The 11,811-nt window shown below is 49.9% G+C and overlaps 1 protein-coding gene across 1 annotated transcript; it reads right to left on the bottom strand.

The window, feature by feature from the left end:
• Positions 1 to 504: 504 nt before the first annotated feature.
• On the bottom strand, positions 505 to 6,680 carry TUBAL3 (tubulin alpha like 3). The gene is made up of 4 exons (XM_042051954.1): positions 6,632 to 6,680; positions 3,696 to 3,939; positions 2,415 to 2,563; positions 505 to 1,909 (listed from the first exon to the last, which is right to left on the bottom strand). Exons 1-4 carry the CDS (start codon positions 6,632 to 6,634, stop codon positions 926 to 928), a joined length of 1,380 nt encoding a protein of 459 aa, XP_041907888.1. The 5' UTR covers positions 6,635 to 6,680; the 3' UTR covers positions 505 to 925.
• Positions 6,681 to 11,811: the final 5,131 nt, after the last annotated feature.

Genomic DNA, 11,811 nt, shown 5'->3' with positions numbered 1-11,811 from the left:
TCCAACCTGGTCCTGCTGTCACCAACCCTGGCCTTGTAGGGCCACCAAAGAGCTTCTGGGATCCTTCCACCTCCTGCTCCAAAGTATCTGACACAGGACCCTCTCCCCATTCCTGGGTGGCCCTACCCACGCAGCATTTGGGGAATATTTCCCAAATCCTCAGCATTTGGGGAATATTTCCCAAATCCCCAACCACCAGGCAATGCCTGAGCCTCACCAAAGATGGTGAGGAGGCCAAACCCCACCACAAAGTGCTCCCCACTACTCCAAGTGATTCCCTGATCCCAGCCAGGGAATTCCCTGCCTGCTCTGGGAGGGGAGCAGAGCAGCATCCAGCTCCAGGCAGGAATTCCCACAGGATATAGGACACTTCCCTCACAACAACAATCAGGGCTGATGGCTCTCACAGCACACCCTTATCAGCATTTGCTCTTCTCCTCAGGACACCTGGGAGCAGGAACCTCCCCACACAACCACGCCGGCTGAATCCAAGGAATTCAGAGCTAAGGAAAAAAAAGTCTTTATTCATATACAAAAAGCCAGGTGCACAGAAGGTTACAGGCACGTTTCTAATCCAGAAGTGCTTTTACAAGGAAAAGCCAGAGCGAGAGTTTGCCATTCCAGCCAAAGCGGGCAGCTTGCAACGTTCCCTGGATTAGGAACCGGGATCTCCTGGCTAGGCAGGATGTCAGGCTTAAGTCAGGCCCTATTCAGCTTCACTCATCAATAAACAGCAGTGGGATAAAGCTCAAGGCACCCAGGCTACAGAGGAGCTCTGGGAGCCCAAACTATGCAAGCAGGGAAGGTTTAATACATCAAACAGTGGCATCGAGGTCCAGGCCGATCCTTCGGCACCTCCAGGCCCTCGGGACCTTGGCACAGAAGGTTTGGATTCCAGCTGAGGTCAAGACCAGGCCGCAGTTTGTCAATACTCATCCTCATCACCCTCATCCTCCTCTCCATCTGCCGAGTCCCTTCCGACCTCCTCATAATCCTTCTCCAGGGCCGCCAGGTCCTCCCTGGCCTCGGAGAACTCCCCCTCCTCCATGCCCTCCCCCACGTACCAGTGCACGAAGGCCCTCTTGGCGTACATCAGGTCAAACTTGTGGTCCAGACGGGCCCAGGCCTCGGCGATGGCCGTGGTGTTGCTCAGCATGCACACGGCGCGCTGCACCTTGGCCAGGTCCCCCCCGGGCACCACGGTGGGTGGCTGGTAGTTGATGCCCACCTTGAAACCGGTGGGGCACCAGTCCACGAACTGGATGGAGCGGCGCGTCTTGATGGCGGCGATGGCGGCGTTGACGTCCTTGGGGACGACGTCGCCGCGGTACAGCAGGCAGCACGCCATGTACTTGCCCCGGCGAGGGTCGCACTTGACCATCTGGTTGGAGAACTCGAAGCAGGCGTTGGTGATCTCCGGCACGGAGAGCTGCTCGTGGTAGGCCTTCTCCGCCGAGATGATGGGGGCGTAGGTGGTGAGCGGGAAGTGGATGCGCGGGTACGGCACCAGGTTGGTCTGGAATTCGATCAGGTCAACGTTGAGGGCCCCGTTGAACCTCAGCGAGGCGGTGACGGAGGACACGATCTGCCCGATGAGGCGGTTGAGGTTGGTGTAGGTGGGGCGCTCGATGTCCAGGTTGCGGTGGCAGATGTCGTAGATGGCCTCGTTGTCCACCATGAAGGAGCAGTCCGAGTGCTCCAGCGTGGTGTGGGTGGTGAGGATGGAGTTGTAGGGCTCCACCACAGCTGTGGACACCTGCGGGGCCGGGTACACTGAGAATTCCAGCTTGGATTTCTTGCTGTACTCCACGGAGAGGCGCTCCATGAGGAGCGAGGTGAAGCCAGAGCCGGTGCCTCCTCCAAAGCTGTGGAAGACCAGGAAGCCTTGGAGTCCACTGCACTGGTCAGCCTGCAGCAGAACATTGGATATTTATCCCAAGGACTGGAAAACTAGCCCAGGAAAATGGACATTTATCCCTGTAAGGACTGGGATAACCATCCCAATACTGGACATTTATCCCTGTAAGGACTGGGATAACTATCCCAAGAATATTGGACATTTATCCCTGTAAGGACTGGGATAACTATCCCGAGAATATTGGACATTTATCCCTGTAAGGACTGGGATAACCATCCCAAGTAATACAGCACGAAATTCTGCTCAGAGCACTCACTGAGCATCTTAAGCCCAGTTTTAACGATAATTATCTGGGTTTAGGGCAAACACACAAATCCGGGGCCTTTCCCGAGCCCCAGACCAAATCCCAACAGCAGCAACAACCCTCAGACCTCGCCTAAAGATATTTTTTTCATTTAAGACTTTTTTATTTTAACACTTCTACTCCAAACCCCAACTTTAATTGTATGGTCCAAAATGTGTTCTTTTAAACCCAAATCTGGTGCTTTCCCCTCACCATTTTGCGAATCCTGCTGAGCACGGTGTCGATGATCTCCTTGCCAATGGTGTAGTGGCCGCGGGCGTAGTTGTTGGCGGCGTCTTCCTTGCCACTGATGAGCTGCTCCGGGTGGAAGAGCCCGTGGTAGGTCCCGGTCCGGATCTCATCTGCACGGAGGAGGAGAAATCAGGGAGAGCAGAACACAGAGGAAGGTTCTGGGTGAAGCATGACAAGAGCAAAATCCATGGAATGCCCACCAGGAGGTCATGGCGTGGTTTGGGAAGCATTGTGGGAATAATGGAAGGGGTAGGAATTAACTTGTCCTACCATAACTCCATCTTCACCGCACAGCTACCCTGAAATCCTAAATTAATCTGGTTTAACGAGCGAGGACACCGCAATTCCAGCGTTTTTGTGGGATTGGTTACCACGGGCAGCTCGTTCCAAAGCACCTGGAGGAGTCTGGAAGCTCCACCTCCATCCTCTGCTCTCCAGCACAGAACGGAGACAGACAAAGCCTCCAGTGTTGACATTTCTGCCTGACCCAGCTCCAGAGGGTTTTGAAATCCTCTCCATCCCAATATCAGACACGTTTCATCATCTCCTGGCTCACTCATTAAGTTCTCCATTTAAGACCTTAATGAGGTGTCTAAAAATTAAGCAGCACCCAAACAAAGGTCTGCAGTCCTTTCATTAGAGCCACTGAGTCACATCCCAGATGGAAAGACAGAAAGAGAAGCCTGGAAGGCAGAAGGAGGTGGTTGGATTGGGAGTCATTTCCAAAGAAAAATTGATTTTCTAGGAAGACACCTCAAACTGAGGTGCCACAATTTGGTCAAACACCCAGAGATCCCCGAGGGAGCTGGAAGGAGAAGGGGAAATCTTTTAGAATCAATCATGTTGGAAAAGATCTCCGGGATCAAGGTGGCCAAAGAGGAGGGCCAGCTCCCACAAAACCACGGAATGTGTGGTGCCCCTCTGCCCCAAGGTGCTTTGGGGGTGGCATCAGGACCAGCTGTGCCACATCTGGCCGTGGGATGGTGGAATTCAGGCCAGGACCACCAAGGCTGATAAATCCAGGTCCCTTTCCACCTGCTGAAGGTCCCAAAAGGGGGGGGAACAACAAAGCCAACTCAGTGACAACCACGGATTTGTCCCTCCCGGTCCCTTTGGAAGTGTAAATTCCATCAGCTTTCAAAGGCTGGACCGGAGCAGAGGAGTGGGAGCAACAGGACCCCATGGAAGAAGGCTCGGGAGCCATGGATAATGATGGCACCACACCCAGAATCCTGGTTTTACCAATGACAGTGGGCTCCAAGTCTATGAACACCGCCCGGGGCACGTGTTTGCCAGATGCTGTCTCACAGAAGAAGGTCTCGAACGAGGAATCCACTTGCTCGGAGTTGGGATCCATGGATTTCACCTGCTTGGAGCCAGGAATGGTCCCATCGGCCTGGATGCCGTGCTCCAGGCAGTAGAGCTCCCAGCAGGCATTGCCCATCTGCACTCCGGCCTGCCCGATGTGGATGGAAATGCACTCCCTCTGGAAAAGGGAAACGGGCAGTTTTAGACATCCTGCGGATCGGGGATTCCAGCCCCCACAGCTCTCCTTGGAGCCAGGCTGGGGATGATGAGGGAAACAGGCGGCTTCCGCCCACCGCGGGCAGCTGGAGCCGGGATCAAACCGGGATCTGCGGGGCAGCATTCCTGGGAAAGGCTCTCCCAGCCCAGGGAAGGAGGAAGGAAGGAGCTGATGGCTCCATGCTGGGGCAGGAAGCAGCTGAGCAGCGCCGGCTCCTCGGAGCCGCCGTCAATCCCCCACATCCCGATGGGATATCAGGAACAGCAGCTCCAGGCTCTTGGCCCCGAAAAAAACTCAAGGAGAAGCCAAGCTTGGAAAACCCTAAGCCAAGCTGGAGCCACAGCAGGAAAGAGGCTGGAGAAAACAGGGATTGCCCCGGGGCAGAACGAGGCCCGGCTGCCTCCCGGGAGCGGCTCCGAGTCCTGATTTATCCAGGTCATCTCCAGCAGCCTGGGACTCCAGGGAAGCGCCGCAGGGGCCGGCGTCTCCCGGACACTCCCTGGGCACTTCTGCTGGATGTGCTTCCCTGGGTAATTGGCATCTGCTGCTTCCAGCACCCCGAGATCAAAGCCAGGACAGAGCCTCCCGTCCCAGCTCCCAAGCCGAGAATCCCAATTATTGCCGTGCCCGGCATGGGGCAGTGCTGCTTCCCAAGGGATCACCGGGAAAGGGAGCTGATCCCACCTGGGAATGACAAGGAGTGCCGCTGATCCCATTATTTGTGGCATCCATTGGCTCAGGTCTTATCTCACCCAGAGCTGGGGTCTCCACAGGTAAGCCAAGCTTAGAGGGGGGTGGTGGGAACATCCTGGGATGGTGGGAACAGCTGATCCCAAATCTCCAGAGAATGCACGACCATCCAGGGAGTCTCCAGAAGACTCCAGCTGGACATCCCTGGGCACCAACCACTTGTGGCAGGAAAAGGACTCAACACAACTTCTCCATCTCGTCCTCCAAGCACGGATGTGCCAAGATTTTCCCATCCCTCAAGCAACTCCAAAGGCCACCACACATCCAGGATAAGGCAAGGCAAGGCTGGACCATTCCTGGGACACAGAGACACCAACCCTTTATCCAGAGCAGCCTAAATCCGCCCAAATCCCAGTGTGGGCTGAGCCCCCGAGTTCTGCGGGGTGTGGAGGCTGCCGGGATCACGGGCTGCCGGGATCGGGAGCTCTCGGGATCGGGAGGTGCAGGGATCAGAGGCTGCCGGGATCACGGGCTGCAGGGATCGGGAGCTCTCGGGATCGGGGACTGCCGGGATCGGGGGCTGCCGGGATCGGGGGCTGCCGGGATCGGGGGCTGCCGGGATCGGGGGCTGCCGGGATCGGGGATCCCATTCCTGCTCTCCCGCTGATATTTGCACTATGTGGGCAATGCTGGCTGCCCCGGGCGCAGCCCTCCCAGCAGCGTGGTTGCAATAGTTCCCCATCCCAGTTTTCTGTGCTCAGCGCCGCAGCCGCTTCCCAGCTCTTCCCTGGGACAGCTGCTCCGCTCCCAAAACCCCATTCCCAGCACCTGCTGCACAGGGAGCACTGGAATTCGCAGCCCAGAGCTCAGCGACTGGGAACAAAGGGAAGCAGAAATGAGAAATAAAAAGCGGGAGCTGCCGCAAGGGAAAAAAGTGCAGCGGTTTATTGGAAGTTTTCCCTCACTTCTCATATATTCCAGAGGGGGTTTTTTGGAGCTCCCAGCTTTCCAACATTTGCATCCAGCTCAACTGCCTTTTACAGACTCTGGCTATAGGCAGCCTATTGTTGTCCAGCTGATTTTCCCATCGGGAACACCATGTAAATATTTAACTCTTTTACAGCCAGGCCAGACCAGAATTCCACAGATTAAAGGAAAAGTTCAAAGCTGGATCCCTGGGAGCCACTTTGAAGTTTTCTCCCATTTGCAACCAGCAGATTTTTCCACCGAGTTGCTCCTTTGCATCCACCAAAAGCTGCCAGTTGGGATCCTCTTTCCCAAAAAGTTTCAGCTGGATCAGCCAGGAATGCTCAGGATTGCAGATTATTTTGTTTTTTAGTTCTCCAGCTCAACCCACTTCAGCTTCCCAGCTGCAAACTCTTTGGAGCGGGGATTCCATGCAAAAAACTACAAGGAAAGGTGGATTTTATCCATTTAATATCTAATTCTAAAAGTTTAGAGCAGACAAAGGCAACATGGCAGCTCATTCCTAAGGAAAAACCAAAAAAAAAAAAAAAAAAAAATCCTAAAGGTTGTGCTTGTTGCAGCACATTGGGAATGTTAAATTTGGGGGGAAAGGGGCAGCAGGATCAAAAATTTAAATTTTAATCCGTAATGGAGTTGAGTCGAGATTTGTTGATGGCGCCGCCCCCCCCCCCCAAAAAAAAAAAAAAGAAAGAAACCCCAACTTTGAAAAGAGGTTCCCAACTTTCCAGACCCCACCTCAGGAGCTGCAAACTCCGAGGGAAAAGCACCGAGAGGCCGCTCCAAGCACATCCCTCATTTTTCCCTTATAAGGAGCAAAGCCTGAATCAATAACCCAGAAGGTACCGAGCGATTCCACAAAGCTGCTCCGAAGGAGCATCCCCCGGGAGAAAGGAGAGGGCAAAGAAGGGAATCCGGAGCTCAGAGCCCTCGGAAAAGTGGGAAATATTGGGAATTGAGAGACGAGACATGCTCTTACCATGGTGAGGCTGGAGCCTGGCTTAGATCTAAGCAAAACAGCTGCTGCCCCTGCCTCTCCCTGCAACTTTATAGCCCAGGAAGCTTTGACTCCACCTGAATATAAAGAAGCTTTCTGCAAGCTTAAAGGAGCAGAGCTCCTTTTCCTTCCATCCCGAAAAAAAATCGGGATCAAATCCCGCCCAGCTCGTGGGATTTCTCTGATTAAGGGCGGTGTAATGTGATTTTTTTGCTTTTTTTTTTTTTTAAGGGTTTTAACTGAGCGGAGGGGGGAAAAAAAGTTGATTTTAAAGTTTGGGTTTAGCTCGAGTTGGTTTTAAATAAGGCGAGGCTGGAAAACTTTGTATGTTCCCACATAATTCGTTTTATCCAGAGGGAATAATCTCCCTTTATCGTTATTCCCAGTGCTGCCACGGATATTCTTTATTTTGTCAATTTTTAGACACAACCCTGCCATTTTTGGTCCTTTTTTCTTCCCATATTATCCATGACTTTCATGGGAATCTGCTGGGTTTTGCAGCTCTGGGATATTCAGGTGTAGGCTCAGCCCCTTCTGTTTTCCTTAAGGATTCATTTTTCCCTCCTGCCAAGGATTGGGAGTCAGTTTTGGCCCCATTTCTGTGGGATTTTCTGGATCCCAGCAGTGTCTGGGTGGCTGTGGTAACTTCTTTCCTAATTCCCTTATTTATCTCTTCATCTCCCATTAAAAATTCCCGAACTTTTCTTTGGTCCATCCACAATTCCAACACCTCAACAGCTCTGGGATTGGGGGATTCAAGGATGTCCCAAATGGGATCAGGAGCACTGGGAAGTGCAGTGCAGGAAGTTTTCCCTCTGTTCAGCATTGTTTGGGATCCTCTTTTCTTACTGGATCCAGTTTGGGCTTCCCAGTATAAAACACACACAGGGAAACTGGAGCAAATCTCTGGAGCTGGGATTTGGAGTGGGGAATGCAGCAGGATGGGATTTGATCCTTGAGAAGAGGAAGAGCTTTCAACTCACCAGAAATTTGGAGAGAATTTGGAGCAGGAGCATAAAGATTTGGGGGAATTTTCATCCTTGGATGCATCCCAAACCTGTGGAAGGCCCTCCAGTAACCCAAGGAGACCTCAAGGGATTTTAGGGGCAAGATGAACCCTCTCAAAAAGGACCTGGATTTCCCGACTTCAGGAATATCTCCTACATTTCCAAAGGGAGAATTTCCTTGGGGAATTTTTGTTTCCTTTTGGATTGCCAGCTCAGCAGAGCCTGGAGCGTGGTGGCTATTTATCTGTTTCTCCTGGATGGACAAAGCTATGGAAGAGCTCTCCAAAGCATCCCTGAGAGCATTCCCCTGGGATTTTGGGAATTCAAGCCGAGCAGGTTGGGCACACAGCTTGGGAAGTGAGGGAATTCAGCCAAAATCGGCTCAGGCAGGTTCTGTTGGCAGCTCCAGCTCCATGCAAACACTGCTGGCAGCACCCAAATTCCTGCTGGGAATAAAGGTGGATTGGGAGAGCAGCTTTTCCTTTTCCTGCCCTAAACCAAAAAAAAAAAAAAAAAGTGCCCCAAACAAGATCTTTTCTTCCCAAAAAGAATCTGGAGAAAAGAGAAAACGAGGAATTCGAGTGCTTTATTCACTAAATTATGTCCTGTTGGGCAACTCTGAGTCCAAAATTTTGGGTTGTTTTTTTTTTTTTTCTCTTGGGAAATGGGAAGCAAAAGAGGGAATTGCGGGAGCTGGTGGTGGCAGAGAGAACTTTCCTGGGATTTCAGCTCCAGGCCGGATTTAGAACGGGATCAACCAGAGACCACCCCCCCAGAGGAGCTTTTTATAGCCAGACCTCACAGCTGCTGCCTCCTTCCCACTCCCAAATCCTAAATATTCCCTGCTGGCTCTTCGTGTTGCTGTCCCCTCCGTGTGGTCGGGCACCGGCTTCTGTTCTATTCCCTGGGATAAATCCTTATCCCAGAGGATGTCCCAAAACATTCTGGATTAGGGTCTGGAGATGAATGCTGGACTCACCAAGCTGCTGAGGAATTCAAAATCCAAAGATTTTGGCCCTGGGAAGAGAAAATATTGGATTTAATGTTCATTTTTGGGGTAGACGGAAAATTTTGGGGGGCCGGGAAAAAAAAAAGTTGGGGGGAAAAAATTCCCTTTGCTTCAGGCTCAGCCAAATGTGGGATTTTTCCACGTGTTGGCCGAGCTGAAAAAACGGGGATTCAGGCATTTCCAAACTGCAATTCCAGCAATGATTTGTTCCCATCTTTAATTGTTCACCTGCTTAAATCTGCTCCATTTCAGAGGCGAATTTCCCTGAAATCAGCTTCCAGCCGCTGCCTCTCATGATCCCTTTTTGTTTTCCCTGGGAAGGAAATCTGCCAGCTTCCCACACCCTCATCCCCCTAAAGGCATTTGGTGTCTTTTCAAGTGGATTCCCTGCTGGAACAACAATCCCAGGGATCTCCAGGCTGATCCCACTCGTGGATCCAACCAATCCTTTGGGCTGCTTCCCTAATTTAGGATGGCAGGGAAATGCTCCGGAGAGTTTGTCCCTTAGGTCCCACCCAGTGAGGCCCCAAGCTCGGCCCAGGCATCTCTTCCTGATAAGCAGGGATGATTTCTCCAAGAATTCCCAAGGATCTCCAGGGTTTCCCTGTTTCTGGCCAAGCACAGGTTGGTTTTCTGCCCCTCCGTGCTTGGCCGTGGTGTCATCCCGTCCTGCTCCACATGAAGGATCCAAGAAGGGAAAAATCCATGTATTTTGCTGATTTTTGGCAGGTTTTTTCTCATTTTTGTTGATTTTTTTTCTCGTTTTTCACTCTTTTTTTTTTTCCTGATTTTCGCTCATTTTTCCTGATTTTGTGCTGGTTTTTGGACCCTTTTTTGCTCATTTTTGCTGGTTTTTTGCTGGTTTTTGCTCGTTTATTGCTCGTTTTTGCTGATTTTTTCTCATTTTTTGCTGATTTTTTTCTCCTTTTTTTTCTCTTTTTTTACTCATTTTTGCTGATTTTTTTGCTGTTTTTTGCTCATTTTTGCTGATTTTTTTGACGATTTTTGCTCATTTTTGCTCCCTTTTTTCCTCATTTTTTGCTGATTTTTTCTCTTTTCTTGCTCTTTTTTTTTTTTTTTTCATTTTTGTTGATTTTTTTTTTTGATTTTTGCTCCTTTTTTTGCTCATTTTTTGCTGATTTTTTGCTCATTTTTTCTGGTTTCTTCTCAATTTTTGCTGATTTTTTTGCTAATTTTTGCTGACTTTTCTGCTGAGCTTTTGCTGATTTTTTTCTTGGTTTTGCTGATTTTTTGCTGGTTTTTTGCCCATTTTGCTGATGTTTTGCTCATTTTTGCTGGGTTTTTTTCTGATTTTTGCTCATTTTTGCTGATCTTTTGATGATTTTTGCTCCCTTTCTTGCTCTTTTTTTGCTGATTTTTTGCTCATTTTTGCTGGTTTTTTCTCAGTTATTGCTCCTTTTTTTTGCTAATTTTTGCTGATTTTCTGCTGAGTTTTTCCTGATTTTTTGCTCATTTTTTCTGACTTTTTTCTAATTTTTTTTCTCATTTTTGCTTTTTGCTTTTGCCCATTTTTTGCCGATTTTTGCCAATTTTTGCACATTTTCCTTCAGCCAAACTTCACCTGCAAACACATCCTCCCAGGCTGAAGCAGTGGGGTGATCCGGCTGCGCTCCCGAAAGAAAAACCATTAACCTCACCGCAAAAAGAAATCCATATCATTGATCTAATAATCATTATTAAATAATTAAAACATGTTTTAAAAGAAACCATTTGGGCATCAGCTGGAATCTGGATGTTCTTTATTGTCCTGCAAAAAATCATGAAAATTTCCATCAGGGCGGGAGGTTCGGACAATCCAATTTCCCCCCTCATTTCTCATCCCAAATAAAACCCCTGGCGGATCCATCCTGTCCCGCTCGACTGGACTGGAATTGCGGGACACAATTCCAGCAGAATTCCCCCCAAACAGCTCTGCCTCAGAGCCACCCCTTTGTTTGCATCTCCACAGCTGTGCTTTCCCTCTGCATTCCCAAAAAAAATAAATGGGAACCAGCTGTAGCAACAGCGAGGGCACGAGGATGTATTTTTATTTATTCCTAATTCTTCTCCCTTTAATTTCAAAGGAATCAGGGAAACGCTTTAAGGAAAAGATTCCTTTTAAAATAATTCGGAAAAAGATGGATTAAAATTCCTTAATGAGTTTTAGGGAGTCAGGTAAAGATTTGTCTCCCAGTCAGAGCTGCTTGGAGAAGTGTAAAATGTTGGGAAAATGTAGAAAACATTCCTTGGAATCTCTTTCCTGGTTTTTATTCCGCTCAGGGACCTGGAGAACTGCCTGTGGTTTCCACGTGCTCCATATCCCATCCCTGGAATGTCCCAGGCTGGGTTGGATAAGGCTTGGAGCAACCTGGGATAGTGGATGGGCTTTAAGGTCCTTCCCAAGACAAACCATCCTGGAATTCCACGATTCCATGAACCTCAGTGCATTTCCCAGCCATCAGCATCAGCTCTCAGGGAATTTGGGGTTGAATTTGTCCAGCAGGACCCCAAATCATCAAATTCCCGCTGTTTATGGACCCTTGACAGAAAGAGACTTTTCCTTCCCACCTGTCCGGATGTGGAAATATCCATGTAAAAACGGGATTGGGAAAATCTCTGGGCAAATTACGAGCAGTTTAACTCAGCCTTAAGAACTCCAGGGAATGCAGCTGTGCCAGGGAAGGCTGAGGCTGGATTTTAGGGAAAGGTTCATCCCACAGAGGGTGCTGGGGCACTGAGCAGGCTCTCAGGGAATGGGCACATTCCCAAGGCTGCTCCAGGAGCATTTGGACACCCCTCCCAGGGGTGCACAGGGTGGGATTTTGGGGTGTCTGTGCAAGGCCAGGAGTTGGACTGGATGATCCCGGTGAGTCCATTCCAACTTGGGATATTCCACGATTGCTCCGTGTTTAATGTCAGAGCTACCAAAGCTGCTTTGAGGGAAGTTTGCATCCAGAGTTTTACAGTAACTCAATTTCAGCTTAATTGGAATTATTTTATTAATTAAGAAGCGCGGTGATCTGAGTTCTGCTGCGTGGCTGGAAAGGCAGAAAGGCATTTCAGTGTCCAGGGATCTCATTCCTGCACGTTCTCCCACTCCCTAATGGAAAGGGGATGTTTGGAAGCTGCTGGAGGAAATTCCCAGC

The sequence above is a fragment of the Corvus kubaryi genome, unplaced genomic scaffold (assembly GCF_017639235.1).
Source record: "Corvus kubaryi isolate FWS band 111438036 unplaced genomic scaffold, C.kubaryi_AGA036_p1.0 135, whole genome shotgun sequence".
Taxonomy (NCBI): Eukaryota; Metazoa; Chordata; class Aves; order Passeriformes; family Corvidae; genus Corvus; species Corvus kubaryi.
The sequence above is the reverse complement of the archived record's forward strand: the minus strand, read 5'-3'. Positions and strand labels throughout refer to the sequence as shown.

What these genes read in the sequence shown, in the direction of transcription:
- TUBAL3 (XM_042051954.1), bottom strand. An exon ending in CTTGGAGCCCACTGTCATTG is followed by an intron (nt 2,564 to 3,695) that starts GTAAAACCAGGA and finishes TCCTCCGTGCAG; the next exon opens with ATGAGATCCGGACCGGGACC. An exon ending in TCAGCAGGATTCGCAAAATG is followed by an intron (nt 1,910 to 2,414) that starts GTGAGGGGAAAG and finishes GTTCTGCTGCAG; the next exon opens with GCTGACCAGTGCAGTGGACT.